This window comes from Mixophyes fleayi, chromosome 6, assembly GCF_038048845.1.
Source record: "Mixophyes fleayi isolate aMixFle1 chromosome 6, aMixFle1.hap1, whole genome shotgun sequence".
Classification (NCBI taxonomy): Eukaryota; Metazoa; Chordata; class Amphibia; order Anura; family Limnodynastidae; genus Mixophyes; species Mixophyes fleayi.
In genome coordinates, this window is record NC_134407.1 from 84,239,207 (window position 1) to 84,261,509 (window position 22,303).

The following is a 22,303-nucleotide window of genomic DNA, read 5'->3' on the forward strand; positions in this document are numbered from 1 at the left end:
TTACGAGTGGCATGCAACCCTAGTTGTGTCCCACTCGCTATACCCTACCAAGCTGCAACCAGTTCATGCAGCTAGCTAACTACTTGCGCCACCTAATTCCTGCTGCACGTTTCCAGTCTTGTTTGACATGTGTTCCGCCTGTGTCTAGATCTGACTACTAATGTTTGACCTGCCTTCTCCACTCCTGATCTCTGCCTGTCTGACTCTGAGTTCTGCCATATACATTCTGGTTGTTCACTACCCATTACTGTGAGCTGTCCACTTCATCAGACAAGTGCCAGACTTCTCTGCATTAATACTTGCCTTTCTAGCTTAAAGTTCTGCTAATATATTGTGGTTGCTCATTACCTCCTACTGTGTTTTGTCCTCTTCACCGGGCAGGTGCTAGATCAACTGCTACTACACAAATTTATGTCTTGGGAGCAACCGAGTATGGTGGAACATAACAAGTTCCTCAGAAGGTGGGTTGCTAAAGGTGAACATCTCGCTAAGCAGTTCTAGCGTTTTAGGATCTTGCGCTACTCTGCCCTTCACAACTTGTTTAGTATTATATGTGTGTGTTGACCTATCTCATGGAAGTTTAGGAGAAAGGTGTGTTTTACATTTGTTGGAGGTCAGGGGTGGTGCAGAGGCTCACATTGTACCATTTGACATGGTTTTTTAAACTCCCTAAAATTTATGATCAATGATGTCGGGCAAATGTGGAAGTGTGTACACACGCACGACCGGCAGTGGAAGCAGATATCTGTACAGAGTCAAGATCTTTATAGCAGATGGTTATGAGATGAGGATCACAGATTGTGTGTGTGTGTATATATATATATATATATATATATATATATCGGCATGCTCATCGGGGCTTTCAGGCGCTGGTAAAATCGTTACAGCAATTGAATCTAAAGTAAGATTGTATAAATGTGTACCCAGCTTTAGTGTTAATATTGTAATTGCTTAGAAGAATGGGGTTTTCCTGACTGACTTCAGCTTGGTGGGAGTCGGTAAGACTGAACCTGCCAGATTTGCAGCAGTTGTAGTAAGAAGTCAGTGTGTTTCTGTGGCAACGGATTGGGGTCTATTGATGCTGCAGACTGTAGTTGTTTTAGCATAAATGTATCTGTATGCATGTATGTCGATACAAATACTTAAATAACCAGGTAAGCTAAATTTCTAATGGGACTCATAGGAGCCGGTTCAATCCTCCAACATGAACCAACGGACACATGGTGTGATAATGTTAGCAATATAGGCACCAGGAAGGAATAAGAAAATTATTATGCAGTATTTGTATGAAAAGCGTCATAGTATAAAGGCAAAATGAAATATCAACAAATGAAAAAAAAAAAAAGTACTTTTGAACAATGCATCTATCAGACTTGAGTACCTTTGTTTTATTCAATAAAAACGGTACAGAACACATTAGATGACATATAGTTGAATTTGCACAAGTATATGTGCAAAAAAAAGTGCTACAACCCACAGAACGCAACTAAATTCTGTCATGTTGCTGGTAGTTTAGAAAACGAAACCAAACATTTGATCGGTTGCTATGGATTACAGCACCTTTTCTGCTTGTGATGTGTGCAAGGTCCCTGTAACACTTCAATGTACCAAGAACTACTAATGTGTTTTATCCCATGAAAATGTGCACGACGGACGTTTCCATTCTTCTTTTGGTTACATGTGTTTTCTTGCCTAGCAAAATATGGGGCTGATAATGAAAACAACATTTAGCTTTTCCCATATCAACAGATTAAAAGCGGAGTCTTATCTCCAACAACCAAATATTACTAGAAGGTAAAAAACAATCTACATCTACCTTAATGTGTTTGTTTTTTTACCTCTTTCTTTCTCTATGTATAACCGTTATGAATGTATAGCATTATTGTTATAACACTGCTCAAATGCATATTTAGCTTCTGAATTTAACATATCAGCATCAAACTTGATGGTCTTATTTAGAGGCAAATCTAACTAAAGGATGCAAATTTGTATCTAGATGAATCATGTAAATTTTCTGGGCATTTTTGCATGTAATACACATAAATACTGGGCAGCTTTATTTTCATACTATCTATCACAGCACCTCTCAAAGAACAAAACGTAGTGTTCTATTTTGTATTTGCATTAACAAACAGTCCTCATGAGGATGATTTACTGACTGGTACCTGGGTGCATTTATTCAACAATTTTTGCAACCCTTCTCCATGTGACATTGGACAGATCACGAAGAGTAATGTGCAAACCACAGTTCAAATACTGTTTTTGTAAGATTGTTATGCTGGAAGGGGCTGGGCAGATCAGGATACTCCATGCTGAGTGCAGGTTAGCTGTAGTAATCCAACTGATTAAATACTAAGATCGTGTGTTGCAGGACATTGGAATTAACCTCAAAAGGTGGAGCGCACACTTAAGCTTAGAGGTGGAGGGTCCTAATTATTGGGGGTTCGCACAGCCCATTAATTTCAACAAAACTTAGTTTTTTACACATACTTTGAAGTGGTAGAGATAAGAGTCAGGCATTACTTTTAATTACGCAGCTCCTTCACTAGTTCTGCGATCTGATGTGATGCAGCTACTTTGGCACCTTCAAGGAGCATCAGCACATTGATATGCCATAAAACCAATGTAGAGAAAATGTAGATATATATGGTGCACAAAATATAAACTGCACCTATGTCCCTTTTACTCTTCTGACTTATTTCAGATATAAATAATGCTCCAATGAGCAGTAATTTAAGAGAAATAAAATGTAAGTTGCAATTAATTAAAGGGGTGGTCTAGGCGGTCAGAAATTGAATTGACAATACTGTTGCTGACGTGCAGCCTTACCATGGACCACACTCCCGCAAATTGCTGTACCAAGTGGAGAGAAATACTGGAATGGGGATGTGAACCTGAGTAAGGACATACTTGGGGAGAAAACTGTACATTGTGAGGCTGCAATTGACCTTTTTGTCCATGTCTTCCAATCATCAGGGTTTAAACTGTAGGGTCAGTTGAACAAATACATTTTATCTAAAAATTCTCTGCAAATACCTGTAAAATTGTATGTGTTATAATAAATATGCATAAAGGCAATTAAAACTGCAAGAAAATTTTGCTTGTTTTGTAGAAATAAGAAAACTTCATTTAAATAATTATTTAAAGAGTTGGTTAAAAACTTGAATAAATATAGCTTAGGGTAAAGGAAGAACATATGTATGAACTCGACAAAAATAAAATAAAAAAAAAAATAGAAAAACCAACATAAGTCCAGGGGACATTTTTTTTTAAAAAAAGTTCTTTTTGAAGTCAGTGTATCGATGGTTTATATTACAATACAGAGTACTGTATTCTACTTTGATTTAAAGTCATAAATAATAGTTTTACGTTTTTTTGCAGGTCCGTTTAAATTCAGGTGACTGTAGTTATTTAGATAAACGGCTGAATTGCGCTGCTGTACAAATTCGGTGTTTACAAAGCTTCTTTTATTATTAATGGACGATTCTCCATATCTGCTAGTTGATGGGCGGGAGTGAAAACTGCTGGCGGAAGTAAGTGGCTTTTCTTGTGACTGACAAGCCATAGTTGTTTGTAAATTGTTTATAATGATTGGGGCTTTATGCTGCTTTACATCTATGGCAGTGGAATGGTTATTACTGCTGTGCAAATTATACTGCTGTGCAGTTTGCACCATTGATGTGGTGGTTAAGTGGTGTTGGGGCAGCCTTTCAACTAGTCTTTTTTTTGTGATGTAGCTTACTTTCCTTTTCGATTCTGGCAGCGAAGCTCGTATTTTCATAGTCGTCATCATTGCTCTAATTTTTTGTATTCCTATTTTCGTTGAGCGGTACCATTCTGAGAACGCGGGATTATAGTTCACATTAGGCGCCAAGTAAAATGGAGAGTCAGGTGCCATCATAGCACCAGGCCTGAAGCTTCTGTATTTTATGTATGCCGTTATTGGGTCTCTCTCTGGTATGTGTGGAGTCGAGTAGATCCTGGGTTTCATTTGTCTTAGATTTTTGCAATTTTCTACAGTTTCTGTTTGGCGATCAGAATATTCTAGGTACTGATTCCCTCTTGGATCAATTTTTAACTTTAGGTCACCCCACTGAAGGTTGTATTGTTCCTTTGTTCGTAGTGCAAAATGAATGCCGTTGTTGAAGAATACTAAGTTTAGTAAGCTCGTTGGGTTATCTAGGGAAAGCGTTCTGCTCTTGTAAAGATTTTCTATGTCGTCATCTGTTAAAGCCTCTTGTCTGATTGGTGGGTTGCTCTCTGCAATTTTTTTGAGAAATTTGATTTTTGCATTTAGTGACTGTTTTGTTAGTGGAAAGTCTTTGCTGTTTCCATAAATTATTGTGTGCGTGTAGCTGTGTTCTTTTAAGTACCGGTCAATGCTTCCTATCATACACCTAAGGGTGTGGGGTTCATACTCGTTGCCATCTTTTCTTTTCACCACAAGAAGAAATTTGGAGAGCAAGGGATCAAGCGCTGTGTGAGGTATTTCTTCAATTTTACGGTTTTCATTCAGTTCACTCAAAAAACTTTGTAGTGTTTGAATATCTGAAGTCGTTTTTCTGACAGTGTTTACGTTTTTTTGTTGTTGTTGTACTGTTTGGACATGTTCTTGAGCAGTGGGTATTCCAAACTGTGTAATCAGTTCTATTTGACAGGAAGGGAAAGTTCTTTTATTCATATTAATGTTGTTTAGTGTTGTTGATCCATTATTAATGTGGCCTTTCAGTAATGCTTGTGGACTGCTTTTATTTGTTAAAGAACTTGCTTTGACCCCAGGCAGAACGTGGAACTGTCAAGAAAGATACAAAGACATTGGAATATTAGTCAGATTTATTTGTGTGCAAGTTTGATTTAAAGTAGTGCAACACCTTCCCAGAATCATACATGAGAAATATAAATAAGATAAATAGAAAAATGTATACATTTACTATGGAGCTAGGATAACAATTATTGGGGTTATTGCTTCCCTTTTCATTTGTCCGAATAGGTTAAAAAAATGTTTCTAAAAAGAAAGGTAGTTGATCTCCTTCACATCTAAAGGACACCACAACATTGTTAAAATATACAGACAACTTCAAGTGGCAAGAAAACTATTGGCGAGTCATCAGATGTACATTTTGATGTATACAGAAACGGTACATGTGAAGTTTATTTTTGAATTCAGGCCTGACATTAAGCACAGATCATAAACATTTATCTGTGTGTTATATTATTCTTGAACATAATAATTTTTAATATTTAGACACCTTTTATCAACAACTGTGTGAGACTGCAAATGAGCGCTCTTTGCTAATGTTTTATGGGTAGCTGGGATTTTATTTATTTCTTTTACTTTGAGAATAATTTATTATACAAAAAGGTATACAACATTTTAATCATCTTTTTATGCAAAATATTTATAACAATGAGTATAATAATAATGTTACAAATAATATTTGAGTTTTTAGATCTGCTTTTAGAAGGGAAGTCCAATAAAGTGGATACTAAGACTTTTACTAAATCATTAGATAACAATAGCTATTTACATTTTAAAACAGCTGCCTTTTGTAGATATGCAAAACGAATATTCCATTCTCACAATTTCCCCAGATTAAAAGGAATTGCAGGTATATCAACTGTTAACAAAGTATACCCACAGTTTAAACAGACAGAGGGGACACAGAGAAAAGTGTTGGTGATGCCATAAAAAAAAGGAGTAAAACAATGGATAGAAATTTGTTATTCGAATATAAAGATAAAATCCTTAAGAATGAATGAATTCAATTTATTACACAATATAACTGTAGTGAAAATTGTATTTGTGAGATTTTGAAGCATCATTGGGACATTATATTAATGGACCTAATATTGGCCAACTTGCTCCCACAAAAGCCTCATATGGTTTGAAGAAGGCTAGAAGATTCAAGGACATAATAGCATCTAGTACGTTTACAATTACAGCTAGACCAGAAACTAGTGCTCGAGAAACAAATGTTTTGGAATATTTGAAAGGTCGTTAGATCTGCCAATAAATATTTTACAGGTTGCAATTAAACCGGTACATTTCAGGTCAAACTTTTGATGAATTGTCTAGCAACATCAGTGATCCAACTACTATAATGTAATTGTGTGCTGCAATATGTACGCAAGACCAAATTCCCTTCGATATTTAGAATCCAAGAACATATACGATATAGCAGGAATAGATTTGATTCTCGTGCAGTATCCAGGACATAACTCAGATCCATAATTCCTTATTTTTAAAATAGAACATGTTACTCTGGGAGAAAGAGGTGAGATATACAGAAGAAACTATCCCAGAGGATGTTGTTTTGGATCTATACGCTTAAAACTGTTTCCACATGTGGTTTGAATGAAGTTTACAAATAGCATTCAAACCTCTCTAGACGGACCTTTCATTTCATATTTTGAATTTATTTCCCTCCCAGCTCTACGTTCAAAGTAGGCGTACACAATCTGGGCATAATGCTGAATTATATTCTCTAGTTTGAGCAGTTAAATAATAACTGATTGATTTTATGAAATTGAATATATTAATCTAATCTAATGCTGATCTTAATCTTTTAGCGTACAGAAATTAGTAGACTATATATGGTCTTATAGCAAATCTCTCTCTTATTTATGTAGTGTGTGTGTGTGTGTGTGTGTATATATATATATATATATATATATATATATATATATATATATATATATATCAGTAAACTTCTATTAGACTTTATTGTCTGTCATTTATGTTTGCATATATTTAATTTATGCTATAATAGCTTATAGTTTGTTTTTTACAGTACATTTTACTGTACGTGAAGAATCTCCATTTGAGATATCCCCTTTTCTCTGACCTCAAGTCTTAACAGTATTTTCTCTCTAGTAAATGTCTATGTGGACACATGCGCAGTATGACTATCCAGGTCTGGCCGGTTCCAGCTATTGACTACCTGCATATTTAAACTATAAACTGGAAATGAGGTCTTGGAGTATGCACTGTGAATGGCTTATGCCACCCACACATGCACAGTAGATAATAATATTGGAGATGCCTGTTATTTAAAAATAAAATGGAAGGGTAGTTTAGTTATGGCAATAGTCCACAGAGGAAGTCCCTGTAGAGGACGAATTGCATAGAGACCTACTAACAAACTGTTTTCTGGAGAACACATTATCCAAAACTGTAAGCTTTCATACCTGGAAAGGACGTATAACAACTGTGACTCTATATAAGTATTTCATATAAGCTCACTAGGTTTTTATTTGATGTACATGTATTTTTTTTATTATTTATCAAAAGACATCATATTTACTACACTATATGCTGCTTTTTGCCATTTCTGATTATTGTACTTTGCATCCTCGAGACGCTGAGCAGTAGGAGGGGACCTACACTGGTAATGTGCATACTTAGATGTCAAACAGATAAGCTTACATCCTTGTTTATTTGATACACAGCCATGCTGGATTTAAGCATATTAACATACAACAACATTAGGGCACCATCTCTTTATATTATTAGTTTACCTGCCAACAACAGGTGCATCCAAGTGAAGACTTCTGCCTCTGATCAAAGAGAAAGTTACTGTTATTATTAATCTGCATGGAGTCTTGTGCCAATCTTGCACTCCATTTTGGCTTGAAATCCACTGGCAGTTTAGTCACGGACTTATTTTATTCCTCATGTTATCTTTAAAACTTTAGAACGCCTTCACATTTTGAAAAATGTAGGATTCTGTCTCTAAAATTCCAATTCTCTTTTCTGTATCTGTCTAGCTGCATGAGTTGACATTTGTTTTCATCTGAAAGCCATAAGCATTGCAGTAATGCAGGAATGACAGATCCCTGCTTCGGTCTCATGCTAACAAATGGTAACATATCATGAGCGATCAGAAGGTAAATTGATATTAACAGATTCACTGCTCAGCCCACCAAAGAGTCATCATAGACATTGTATAAGCATCATCAGCTATTTATATAGTGCCACTAATTCCACAGCGCTGTACAGAGTACATGCAATGTAATGCACACTCACATTAGTCCCTGCCCCACTGGAGCTTAGTCTAAATTCTCTAATATACACACACACACACTCACAGACTAGGGTCAATTTGATAGCAGTCAATTAACCTACTAGTATGTTTTTGGAGTGTGGGAGGAAACCGGAGCTTCCGGGAGAAAACCCACGCAACATGGGGAGAACATACAAACTCCACACAGATAAGGCAATGGTCGGGAATCGAACTCATAAACCCAGTGCTGTGAGGCAGAAGTGCTAACCACTAAGCCACTGCACTGCCAAACATCAGAACATCCCCTGTCATATCATAGTATTTGCATAAACCTCAAGGATTTTTCTCCACACAGTTTCTTAGGAGAGCAGAGTAAATTGATATTCACACAAGAATGGTCACAGTCAACTATGTTCGTGCCTTCATACATTTTTGTAATGGGTGTTCTACCTGATAATCCTGTGATACGTCGTTATTTCCTTTATATCGAGGATAAAAAGCAAGAGGACATTCCTCTGTAGTATTTCTGTTATAGGATCCACCTGTAAAACAAACAGTGACTGTATATATAGTTTATACAGTATTTCAGAGGATGTATATACAGTCAAAAAGTATAAAAGTAAAAAAAAACACACAAATCTTCAAGTGACATAAAGGTAACACACAATAAAATTATATGTATCAATTGTGTTTTTCTTTTTAAGCATCTCGCTCCAGCATGTACAATGTCTAAAAATGGTGGACTTTCAAAACTGCAAAGTAAAATAGAATGACAACTTAAGAAAATAAATAAATAAATAAAACTTGTCTTTCTATCTGGTGAACATGTCCAGCTCTGTATACTGAACTACAGGAATGCCAATAAAAACTACTGAAAAGCAATATGTCTGAGTAATGTGTGTGGTGTAAAATGCATGAATAGGGAGTTTAAAACATCAAGGAAATGGGTCCATTGAAATGCACTAGGAAATGAGGGAACAAGGAATAAAAACGAAGTGTAAATTCCAAACACAGGGAATGTAAAATAGGGGTTTAATTCTATAAATGATAAATTTGCACAAGGTATCTACATGGACCCTTCCCCTGAACATTCTCATGATCTTTCACAATGAGTTCTGACTCTCTCATTCTAAATATCATGTCACAAGATATTCAATAAGGAGAACTTCCTCTACTGAAAGCGTATAGCACTCACCTGTGCCGATACCTTCATGAACAGTTTCCTCCTTGTGTTGATGTTCACCCCACAAAAATGTCTCTTCCTCCCACTCATCATCTGACAAAATCTCAATTTTCACATCTTTCAGTAGTTCCTCCTAAGTCACACAATGAAACAAATTCAATTAAAACATGGTTGGGTGAGGATCATGGGAGATGTTGTTCATAAACAATAAGTGTGCCAATGGCAGTCAATAAATGGTGTAGCCCTATCTACCTCATAATACTGTGAGACCACATCTTCTTCCTGTTTACAATCCTTTAGCATATTACCATCTTCTCGTTTACAGTATTTTGAGATAGTGTCAAGGTCCTCTTTACCATCTTGTTGTATATGATCATCTTCCTCCTCACTATCTTGTAGTATATTGTCATCTTCCTCTTTATCATCTTGTGGAATAGTGTCATCTTCCTCTGTACTATCTTGTAGGACATCATCATCTTCCTCTCTACCATCTTGTGGGCTATTATCATCCTTCTCTTTGCCATCTTGTGGGATTTGGTCATCTTCCGCTCTACTATTTTGTGGGATTCTGTACTGTGATTCATCATTGCCTTGCTCTGTACAATCTTGGGAACAATGAGGACTGGGGCATCTGTCTGTTATATTTCTGCTATTTAATCCATCTGTAGGAAACCAACACAGTAAAGGTCCCATTATTTATAGTTTATATATGTTTTGCAAAATGTTTATAGTACTCATCTACCATGCTACACAGAACATGTTCTAATGAGCTAGAGAGATTTTGTGGCGTTGTGGTGTCTTTTAGATGCTGCCAACTCTATTTACTTCAAGTGCAGATTACCACTACATGCCAAAAGCGACCACGTTTGACACACAGCGTGACTGGCGTTTTTCCCAACGCTTGTAGGTAACCAGCGTATCATAACAATCCAAGGATAGCATAGCAGGAGCTAGGCCTGAAAAGACAGAAATACCCCCCACAAGAAGCATTACTAGCCAAATGTAGCTTAAATTACTGGGTTAGCTTGATAAAGCCAATTGATATTCCACTCCATACACTTGAATCAGCCCAAAATCTAACATCAGGTATCCTGTGACAGTAGCTATGATTGCTCACACCTATGCATTATGTTTTTGCAGAAAAGCAAGTGAAGACATATTAAAAATGAACATGTGTTTAGGAGTGTTTTCTTATGTGCTCTGTAATGAAACCCTACAAGTATGCTTTGTAGCTGAGAATAGATACTCTTGTAAGAAAGAAAGATTAGAAAATTATAATAATTAATTAGAGCCCAATGCACTAGGCTGAGGACTAACCCAAGTCCCATGGTGCAAAAAGGAGTCATGCAGGATAATGAGATCCATTAGGTTTAGGTCACATCACACCCATGTGACCAGGGACTCCAAACCTCCTTGTGGTTAGGGCAATAGGACAATAAAAAAACATGGGCCTGGTTCTGGAATTTCAGACCCAGGTCTTCTAGGGAGTTGTGAAGACTAATGCAACCAAGAATTATGGAAAGACAGTTGCTAAAATATTAGCCTTAAAGTCCCTCTAAACGTGAAGAAAAAGAAGGTGACAAAAACACTTCACTACTTCTTTTCCACGTGAAAGAAAAAAGGTGTGGTTAAGCGAGCCACATGGCCAAAACGCAAAAACAGCAGCAAAAAAACAGGGTTATTAAGGTAAGGGGACTGAATGATCCCACTGAGGGAACACTGTTCCCAGACTGCTCAGCCAGTCTGTCAAATAACCAACACTAAGTACCAAGTCAGCAAGGGGAGATGGTGCCAAACATGAGTGCACAAGCCTCCTATACACAGGCCACTCTCCCTGAACAATAAGGCAGTAGAGCACTCAAGGAAGTGAAATAAATGTTGGAATGTGGATAGGTAATTAACACATCATATGGGCTGCAGAAATTTTGTATATACAATGGTTTCCTCTAGTAGAGCTAATGAGAGATCGAATACAAGACCAAACTAATATACATATATAATGTGGTCTTAAATTCTCAAGCCATACCATGAGGGAATCTCCAATTAAATGGTTAGCACTGGTTTGAACACAAATTTTTTTTTACTTTATTAAAAACACTTCCAGGTGATAATACACCACTCATAAATAATAAAGTTAAAATAATAATTACAAAAGAGTTTTTGTGACAATGGTTTAGCAAAGTAACTGAACTAGCCGAATGATGCATAACCATTGTATGGTATGGGTTGGTGATCAGATATCTGCTAGTAGTAGATTAGGGTAGAAAGTGTACTTAATGTTTGCCCTATGTGTGAATTATCATTAAGGATCCACCTAGGTTTAGCTGAATTAAGATTAAAACGTTACAAATTTTACTAATTGTGCAACACTGAAAAAAAGTAACCACATTAATAATAGTTAATGTAGTAAAAAAGTACTGCATAAATGTATAGGGTTCGCGTTAAATAAATAAAATATTGGCAGGCACACAAAGCACTCAAAATAGAAAGAGAACACTGATCTAGGATGACCATGGTCTTGAAATGGTGCATAGGTGGAAGCTTTTCATTGAAAGTGTTTTCAATAATGAAAACAAAGTTTTAGTAATGATTTGTACAAAATTCCATACAAAAGCCGTGATGTACCTGAAATGTATGAACAGACTTTACAAGCACTAATCTGTAGAGTAAAAAACCATAAAAGAAAAAAAGAACCACCAACCAGAATACCCCTAACTATCCCATACATGGCATGATATAGGCTAAGAGATACATCAATAAGCAATAACAAACTCCAGTAACCTGGATAAGTAGGTTCTGAATTCTCCTAAGTATAGGGAGAAGAGTCTGTAACTAAGAAAGGTATTTCTCCATAGAGGCTAGGTGCATTGCCTACCAATAAGGGTAGTGTCAACCCATAACACGAGCCAAGCTCACCAGGATGGACAATGAAAGTTTTTCCTTTATAAAGGATGGATGCAGTTGTAGAGGAGGGCTTACATACCATGAGCACACTAAAAGCTCAAATGGCACCCAATGAGATAGTAGCATATTTCACCAATGACAGCGCAACCCTACAAGTCAGTGGAGCCCAAGGGCCTCTCTACCTGCTTAAGCAGCTGCTCAACAAAATGTTGTTTCCGACATACTTATAATGCTGAAAGCATGACGTAAGGAACACATTTTTATAATACCATCTGTTTAAGCACACGTAAATACAATGCATTTTTTTTTAAACAATTCTAATAGCTCTAAAGCCATCACTTGACGTAAGAATATTACCTTCTTTGGTGGGACATTCCTCATTACAACTATTGCAGTGAAGAACAGTTTTCGAAGACAAGGACGAATCGGTCTTTCCCTTACTGACAAGGGATGTTATGTTGTTCACTGAAATTATATTATTATAAGTCTGTTAACATAATATTATGCTTTCACATTTCTTTGTGCATACTGCAAGTCACATTAGAACATTTGAACTCCACTTTTGTTGATTTAATGAGGCTGAATGCTGCACCCAAAACTAGAGAAGTAGAGATAATGTGGACATATGTGAATATCCTGGGCACTTGAAGCTATGATGTGTCCAGTGCAGAGGATAATGTTTCATACTATATAAAGTTGTTGTTTACAATGAAATCAAATTAAACTTTTGCATGAAGATCTGTCTTTGTTTTGGTTACATTTAATCCAATGTTAGAAAATTTGTCTCTGACAAAAAATGTTTTGGTGACAGGAACGCCAAAAGGGACACCTAATACTTCTATAAATCAGACTATCCAAAATCTAAAGGGGTGAATTATAACAAAGCATGATAATTATAGATTTGAACATATCTAATCGTTACAGGGTTTTATTACAGATTACACTCGATACTTTCATGCATTTAGAGTAACATATACATATATATATATATATATCTACACACACACACGCACCATAATGTATTCTACAGTACAGATTTCTTACACTTAGTTTAATTTCCAAAATACGGAGTGAATTGTATTCAAGCTCATTATGAGGCATTGGAAAAGATAGTATGTCCCATGCCTTCATTCTCAGTTCTGCCGTGTGTGTGTGTGTGTGTGTGTGGGGGACTAGGCAATTATAATAAGATTTTATTTTTATATAATGGTTTAGAGACATCATCTACAGTCACTGGATCTGACACGATTGTATGGTGTAATGTAACATAATCAAAAGCATGGACAGGTGAAACACAAATTTGGTAGACCGCAGCTACTAGTCTAAAGATATTACCAAACTGTATGCATCTCCCCATAATAAGCACAATTTAGCAAATTCACTTTTCTAGGGTTAGAGATAGCACTTAGTTGAACAGTAATTATGAATACAAAGTCAAAAAACCCGACACCGTGTCAATATGTAAACCTTTACTTATAGGCATTTTAAGCTTAGTTATCCGTTAATGTTTTATTTGTACTTTAGTTTTATGTAGAGGGGGGGGGGGGGAAAAAAAAAAAAAAAAAAAGACTCTTACTGAGAGGTAATTCAAGGTGGCGATTCTCCATCATGACATCCTTGTACAGATCCTCATGTCCCTCTAAATACTCCCACTCCTCCATGGAGAAATAGACAGTGACATCCTGACACCTTATAGGAACCTGCCACACACAATGATACAGTCATCACCCAGACACATCCCTTGGTGTTACTGTATAATGTCACATTCCCAGCAGTGCTCACCTCTCCAGTCAGTAGCTGAATGATCTTGTTGGTGAGTTCTAGAATATTCTGGTCATTGTCTCTTTTATGTACCGGTGAGTGAGGTGGAGGCTCCATAATAGAACTCTGGCTGCCCCTGGGGGTCACACACTCACCAGACTTCTTCACTGGCAAATAATCCTAAATAATGATATGCATAGTAAAATACATAAATACATAGACATTAGTCACTAATCTATAGTGCACTGTAGGTCCATGTTTCAGAAAATAAAAGTAATGATGTCACTATGATGTTCTCAGATTCCCTCACCTCTCCTGTCAGCAAGTAGATGATTTCCAAGGTGTACTTTAATATTCTCTCAGTCACATGATCCCGGTCCTTGTCCATCCTTAGTAGTGTCCGGATGCACCTTGACCCAACTATGAGACGACCTCTATAGACATGACATTTAAAAGTGATCTGAGAGTAAACAATAATTATACAACATATATGATTCAGGAGGTGATGGAAAGATCAACTATGTGATAAGATTCAAGAAGTACATAAACCTGCTTCTTGTTTCTAAAATTACATACACTTATTTTCTTTCTACAACTTTTAATTGTCCTATGCTCTGCATAACAGTGTACAATTATGTTACAGTGTCAGAAAATATATAAATGCTGTAGCAAAGTATACTGAGGTAGAGATGATAGACCAGATTAGAGTCTCAAGTCAACAGACTCATCGGATCAATGCCTAAAGCTGGGACCACACAATGCAAACAATGGATATGTGGCTAATTTGGTCACAAATGTCTGTTGAACTGGCCTCAACAGCTGCATCAAATGGGTGCCTATTTGTGCAGTTAACTGGACCCACACACAGATTTCAGGCTAATTTGGTCTAAACTGGCTGCCCAGGTACAGGCCAATAGCCATGTGATGACCACTATAAAAGATATGCAAAATAAAAATCTGACCGGATTACACCGGACATTGTCCTTCGTGTCCTGTATATTAGGCCAAATTGTTGCCAATATTGGAGTTTGACAAAGCATATAGTATAGTGTGGGGGGTGTAGTAAATATCTATGCAAATGGAAAAAGTATTTGGTTTTGCTATAGCTTCTATAGAGACTGACCATCAGACACCAATGGCCCCAGATAGGTTTTTTCACTGTGCTCTTCAGTGTGTTCCTGAAATAAATTACAATACCTGGGTATAGTGATGTCAACCGCTTCCCCTCCCCCAATGTACTTCCTTGACAAAAATATCTTCCTGTTCCTAGACTTCGTAAAGTCCCCATCACAGTAGTTAGTAGAATAAATCCCATTAAAATAAGATAGACATGTAAACTGCTAATAAAGTAAATTGCTAATTTTGCAATTACTTTCTTACATATTGAACTTGGTCCCAAGATTTGTCTCCTTTAAGAGCAACAACGCCTCTACATTTTCTATTGCATGGAGTTTTTATTAGAATAGTGCAGGCATCATGAATGCTTTAGCATTTTTTGACTTAAGAAATGTGACACTTGATCAGAGCCATCAAATGTCGAATGTCAAATCTCCGATGCCCGCCAAAACATGCTATGGAGTAGGTAAAGATAATATGAGCAATCCTAGTTGGCACTAAGTACCCACAGTATAAAGAAAGCTGGGTCATGTGACGTTTGGTCGAACTGGAAGAGATCACATACCAGTCATCACCTTAAGCAGGCATTACCAAAACCAACTCTAATTTAGACACATATGTGAGAAGCACTCTAAGTGACCCTTAACGGAGCCAAGAGTATAACAGGAACATGATACTGGATGAATGGAGCTATTCAAAGATATTAAGTGACATAATTGAAGGATAATCTTTAACAATCGAGTTTTAATATGTTTAATCTGTTTTGGAATCTTCTTCCTACTTTGTGCTGTAAACAATGCAGTGAAAAATAAGTTAATGAAATACTCAATACAGACTACTCCCTGCACATGACAGGGAGTGTGTGATAAGTGTGCCCTCAAGTATATTTGGGACACCTAAGCTACCCCTCAATTTATACCTAATAGATGCTAGATCTATTAATAAGGGGGTCTGATATTGTCCCAAATAAAAAACACCTTGTTTTGAAAAGTAATGAGGACACACTCCAATATAAATACCAGTAGAATTCCAAAGATACATAAAATGCTTGAGAGAAGGCTCACTTAAGAGAACTATATAATATAATAAAGAATTTACTTGGCCCACTCATGATATAGAATCTCCTGGGGCCCTCTAAGTTTTCAAAGACAAAGGCTAGTTAGACAAACAAAAGTTTAGAATGCATCCATTGTAAATTGCAGCTCAATCTAGCATTGTGATACAACAGAGATTTGTTTTTACCCTCGGCATATACCCCACCAGCCTAGAGTTTGGGCAAGGATGTCAGCAGTCTGGCAAGAAAAACAGAATAGCATTTGTTAATGAGCAGAGTTAGTGGCAACCACCAGCCACATCCATACCCCTAATATTGTCATGCACTTTAAATAGTGAGGTTAAGAGTTCTACTGTGAATATGAGAAATGGGGAAAGAACACCTGTTTTGTGTCCCACCTATATCTGAGATGGGAGATAGTTTTTTAAGTGAGGTTCTGCATTGCTGTAGAACATGGAGACCAATTTAATTAAACTTCCCATTTACTGAAACATTTGGATTATTCTTACCACTAATTCAGTTTCAATTAATCCTTCATGAACACACCACCAATAAAATTGTCCTTACCTGCCTAATAGGGACAGGAAGAAAAATAGGTTAAAAGCCCTCCAACCCCCAGGTGCCCCAGTAAATTAAAATAACAACACTTACTTAAAATGCATAGGGAAGTTAAATATGGCAACTTCTGTGTATTTTTTCTGTGTTGGTGAATTGCAAACTGTGTTAAAAACTACAAACTTAAGTATCTTCTCAACCTGTAATTGCTGAATTATCCTACTTGCTAATTATAAAGATAAACATTTTTTTATACCTGTCTCACTGCCTTATTTAATAGGCCTGATGGTCTTCGATAAGTGAGGTATAAAAGGTCAGTATCATGGAAGATTCATGGAAACTAAATTATCGGTAAAATGCATACAGACATTCCACTTCCCTTCACTAACAGCAATACCAGGCGTTAATAAAAAACAATCAATAATTCTGGAGGGACTGCAACTTGGACGACTTTATATTCAACGGCTAAATACTGATAAAGACATGATCGACAATTCAGGAAGTTTTCAATATATGTGTATACTGGCCTAAGTGGCTACTTTCAATGCTGACTTTCTGACCAGGTGACCAAAAGAACCGTCCTGTAGTGGGCTTAGGGACCATCAGGAGCAGTTTTATGGATTGCCTTGTAACTCTCACAAATGGCTTGTTTGACCAATCTAGCAATCGCTCCTTTTGACACATTTGGACAAGTTCTGGCTATATTACCTGCCTCCCACATATATAAATTGGGTCCACTACTTCTCAGTACAATGAACAGGAGTTCATCCATGCATCTTCATTATAGTTCCTCAAAAGAAACCCCTTATTAAGTTTTCTGGGAGAGACATGGACGAACTCCCTCTTGAAAAATCATTTGGATCCAGGATCCACGTTTGACATAATTTATTCCCAGTTTACGAAAGGGGTACTGCCAATATTACAAAACAATAACACGTCCTTCATTTAAGCTGATATCTAACTTGTTCAGTGTGAAATATACATTCTCCCACAAACATAATTCCACATGGCTTGGCTATTGATGAAGCATCAACAGGCCAAGTATTTAAGATAGAGAGGATACCTGACTGTGTTTAAAAGGGCTGCTGATTTAGCTGCAATACTTACAGATCCTGTTAATGCACCGGATATTAAAAAGTTAGTAAATCCACAATATGACATTGATATACACCGATCAGCCACAACACTAAAACAACCTGCCTAATATTGTGTAGATTCCCCTCATGCCGCGAAAACAGCTTTGACCCGTCAGGGCATGACCTCTGAAGGGGTCATGCGGTATCTGGAACAAAGATGCCGGCAGCAGACCCTGTAAGTCCTGTAAGTGGCAAGGTGGGGCCTCCATGGCTCAAACTTGTTTTTTAGCACATTGCCCAGATGTGTAGTCTGCAGACACAGCCACATACACGCAAGCTGTGATGCACTGTGTGTTCTAACACCTTTCTATCATAGCCAGCATTAACTTTTTCAGCAATTTGTGCTACAGTAGCTCTTCTGTGGGAATGAACCAGACGGGATAGCCTTCGCTCCCCACGCACATCAATGAGCCTTGGGTGCCCATGTCACTAGTTCACTGGTTGTCCTTCCTTAGAACACTTATAGGCGATACTAACCACTGCATAACGGGAACACCCCCACAAGACCTGCCATTTTGGAGATTGCTCTGACCCAGTTGTCTAGCCATCACAATTTGGCCATTGTCAAAGTTGCTCAGATCCTTACACTTCATTTTCCTGCTTCCAACACAACAACTTCAAGAACTGACTGTTCACTTGCTGCCTAATATATCCCACCCCTTGACAGATGCCATTGTAACAAGATAATCAATGTTATTCACTTCACTTGTCAGTGGCTTTAATGTTGTGTATGATCAGTGTATATATGTCAAAACCTATACATTGCCAAGCTGAATAATTGGAATGTTTAAACTTGGACTAAATAAGTCCACCATCCTCTCTTTTCTCTGCAGCAAGTTATCACGTCAGAAGGGAGGTGCTTCTCTAACATGGTAAACATAGAACGACTGACTGTGTTCCAGAATTGTTGTGCAGAAATGCACTGTATGGATTGGTAAAGTTATACACAGGGTTAAGCTAATGAGGTCACACTAACTCAAATTACTGTATTACAACTTTTTGACCTGCATAAGATATCATTAGGACACTATGCTAAAGATATGGAACTTCACAAGATATGGTTCTTCAGCAGTCTGTGATGGAATAGACAGTCATACTTTAAGTTTTAACAGAGCTACAGTGAAATTTCATAATGACACTGTCATTTGGAAAACCATTCCTGTAATATACTGACTTTGGCATTTAATTTATGGTTTTCAGAAATTTGTGAAAAACATGTATCTGGATAAAATATGCCATAGCTATATACTAAATAATGTATTAAACCAACAATATGTTTCATTTATAAACCATGCAGAGTTGTATTCTCTCAAATGTACCATATTCAGCAAAATAATAAAGATTAAAGGAGAATAAAATTACCAATGGCTTCCTGTAAATAATGTCCATTGAATGTAATGGACAGGAAAAAGCTCATCTGTCCTCTACGAACAGATCTAGCCAATCAATGCAAATGAAAGAAATACATCTCTTATTCCTGTATCTAGTATCCTGTCACTGTGAATGGAAGAAAAACCAATTTCCTTCATAAATTGTATGAATAGAGTGTGAATAAAATAAATTATCCAATCTATAGAATATCCATACAATGTGAAATATAGGAATAAAACCACATGTCACCAATATAATATACAGTCCACGTGAATAAAAGTTAAAAACAGACGTCAGATATGCAATATCCAATCAAGAGTAATGAAAGGGAGAAATGCATACTAACAAAAAAAAATATTATATATATATATATATATATATATATATATATATATATATATATATATAGACACACACACACACATACATACATACATATACACACACACACACACACATAGAGACACACTACATGATGGCTAACCCATCTAATTAGTGACTATGGCCATTTCAGCCACATCCATTGGTACCAGGTGCTTACAATCAAGCATATAGCCATGAAATCTACATGGACAAGGATTAGCAGTACAATGGGTCATGCTGAAGTGCTAAATGGCTTTCAGCATGGCAATGTCATAGGATGCCACCTTTCCAACAAGCTAGTTTGGCAAATTTCTGCCCTGCTAGGTATGTCTCGGTCAACAGTAATTGCTGAAGTAAAAACGTTTAGGAGCAACAACTGCTCAGCAACAAAGTGGTAGGCCACACAAACTCACAAAACAGACGCACGTAAAAATCATGAGTCCTCGGTTGAACACTCACTACCAGGTTCAAACTGCCTCTTGAAGCAAAAGAGCTGGATTGGGTAATAATAATAATAATAATAATAATAATAATAATAATAATAATGCCACATGGCTGGAAAACTTTTAGGGCACATGGAAGATGAATACCCACTCAGGCTGATTGCAGTCATCCACAATCAAATTTTATGAGCATACATGATACAGATCAGACCGATTAAAATTGTATCATCACAAGGTGTCGTGTTAATTTTAAAGCCACATGAGGTAATGTTTCAGTATATGTACAGCCAACATCATAGACAGCTGGTGCAAAAATAATTTATGTAGGACACAAATATGCTTCTTTGAACAACTGAATCTTCAGAGTGTTCAAACACTTGAAGGATGAAGCAGAGTCTGGTAGTGAAGGGTTGATAGTTCAAAAGATAGGGATGTGTGTGGGAGACTTTTTGTAGTCTTGCTTGGTATGAAGTTATGAGAGATGAAAACATTAGAAGGTCACTGTGGAGATTAGGATTGTATTTATGGGTGAGTTCAGAGATAAAGGTGAGAAAAATAGTTGAAGGAATCTGTAGGCAAGGGTGAATAATCAATTTTATTCTGAAAGTTATGGGAAGGAAATGTAGGGATTGATAAAGTGAATTTGCTGGAGTATGACAGGATATGTAGAGGACTCCAGCAGCAGAATTCATAATTGATTGTGTGGGGGATCGTCTAATCATTGGGAGGCCATACAGAAGGAGTATGCCATGGTCAAGAATGGAAGTCATAAGAGTGCAAAATTAGAAGATTTGTGGAATATTCTGTAAGGAAGGGACACATTCTAGAGATCTCCCACAAGACAACGTGCCAGGAACTCAAGATAGCCTGTCAGTGTTACAGGGTTGGAACAGCCCTGCAGAGCAAGCGCAACAGAAGAAGGAAGTGGATCTACTGACAGCCTTGAAGTGAAGTATGTGTGTTTCTGAGGACTGGTACCAGTCAGATCCTAATTTTTATTTATCTGCCACAGTTAACTGAAAATGAAAGCAAATGTCTAATTGGTTGCTATAAGCAGGGCTGTGTAACTAGCAACTTGGACAGAATAAGGAATTCTAGAATCACAATTTCTGTGTGAATGTTCTTCATGCTGACTGCTTAGTTTTTTAGATTCTTATGGGAGTTACATAAATAAACCCATCTGTGATCTATAAAATGCCAATTCAATATAAGTTCCAAAGATAAACATCAATATAGCATTCACTATTTCATCTGATGCCTATATTATAGTAAAATATTCATTTGATGTGAATGATAGGTATCAGCCTATCGCTAAACTATTTAACATCCAGTCTAAGAGAAGGGCAGGAATAAAGTAAGGAAACATTGCATTTATTGTGAGTAGTGGTAATAACCCCATCTGCCCCCTATATAATATCGATCCATTTTTAATGCAAGGAATGCAGCTATACATCATCTATATTAAATCTCCTTAATGCGAGTGATAAAAAAAACAAACCTTTGCTAAATAAAAATGCATTCATTTTATGTGGCAGGAATAACCCCATCTGATACATGTACAATATTTATCTAATGTAAATGGCAGGGATAAACCAACTATACAATATCCAATTATTGTAAATGACACACAATAGCCATTCAATGTGAGTGATAAGAATAAGCTCATATACTCCCTACATTACTCCCATTCAAAGTAAACGTCAAGAATAAAATGCATCTGCCTTTATAGAATAGCCATACAAAGTGAGTAACAGGAATACACACATCTGTCACCTATATGACAGTCATACAATGTGAATGGCAGGAACAATCCACAATAAACAAAAACATCTATTGACTGACCAAATACACTAATTTGCCGTCTATACGATATATAGTCAATGTGAATGAAACTCACCTAAATATAATGATCTTCAGTCTAAGCTAAATTACATTACATTAAATGGACCTCGAATAGCTCCAGCCTTTTGCAGAAGTTAAACACCGGAAATTAGCTTTATAATAAACTTCCTGTCTGCGGTTCAAGCCTCTGTGTCACTGACAGCTGCTAAATGTCTCCAAATACTAGAACCTTGCTGATTCCCGCTATTGTAGAAACATTACTCTTTCACCAAGTAGAGCAATATGCGTCAGCCATTTTACCGAAGACTGAAGGCTTTACGGTACATAAAATAGGAACCGAACCAGAACATGATTATTGAAAGAGGAAATAAAGTGTTGTTCCTCAGTGTCTTAATTAGAGGGGCTCCAGCGCCATTTTGGCAAAGATATTTCACTGAATATCCTGCTAGTTTTAAACGTCAATTGAATGTCACGGACACCTTATTTTTAGTCCACAGTCAAATAAGGACCAATAAAATACTGTGTTGTCTGCAAAATGGAGATAACTTACAATTAAAAAGATGTGGCACAAT

The 22,303-nt window shown here is 36.9% G+C and overlaps 1 protein-coding gene across 2 annotated transcripts; it reads right to left on the reverse strand.

Annotated features, from left to right (window-relative positions):
• Positions 1 to 1,365: 1,365 nt before the first annotated feature.
• On the reverse strand, positions 1,366 to 21,943 carry LOC142161403 (uncharacterized). Of its 2 annotated transcripts, none has more exons than XM_075216983.1 (9): positions 21,787 to 21,943; positions 14,162 to 14,285; positions 13,873 to 14,031; positions 13,667 to 13,790; positions 12,448 to 12,555; positions 9,439 to 9,848; positions 9,199 to 9,319; positions 8,454 to 8,545; positions 1,366 to 4,792 (listed from the first exon to the last, which is right to left on the reverse strand). In XM_075216983.1, the coding sequence occupies exons 2-9, from the start codon at positions 14,237 to 14,239 to the stop codon at positions 3,335 to 3,337; spliced, it is 2,550 nt and encodes an 849-aa protein (XP_075073084.1). In that variant the 5' UTR covers positions 14,240 to 14,285; positions 21,787 to 21,943; the 3' UTR covers positions 1,366 to 3,334. The 2 variants fall into 2 exon arrangements, with proteins under 2 accessions (XP_075073084.1, XP_075073083.1); XM_075216982.1 differs by having other exon boundaries at positions 14,162 to 14,311.
• Positions 21,944 to 22,303: the final 360 nt, after the last annotated feature.

Bases quoted from the DNA above. Each gene is read 5' to 3' on its own strand.
- LOC142161403 (XM_075216983.1), bottom strand. From the start codon at position 14,239: ATGGACAAGGACCGGGATCATGTGACTGAGAGAATATTAAAGTACACC. The intron at 9,320-9,438 runs GTAGATAGGGCT...TGTGTGACTTAG, and splicing joins TGGTCTCACAGTATTATGAG to GAGGAACTACTGAAAGATGT. The intron at 8,546-9,198 runs GTGAGTGCTATA...TTTGTTTTACAG, and splicing joins TCATGAAGGTATCGGCACAG to GTGGATCCTATAACAGAAAT.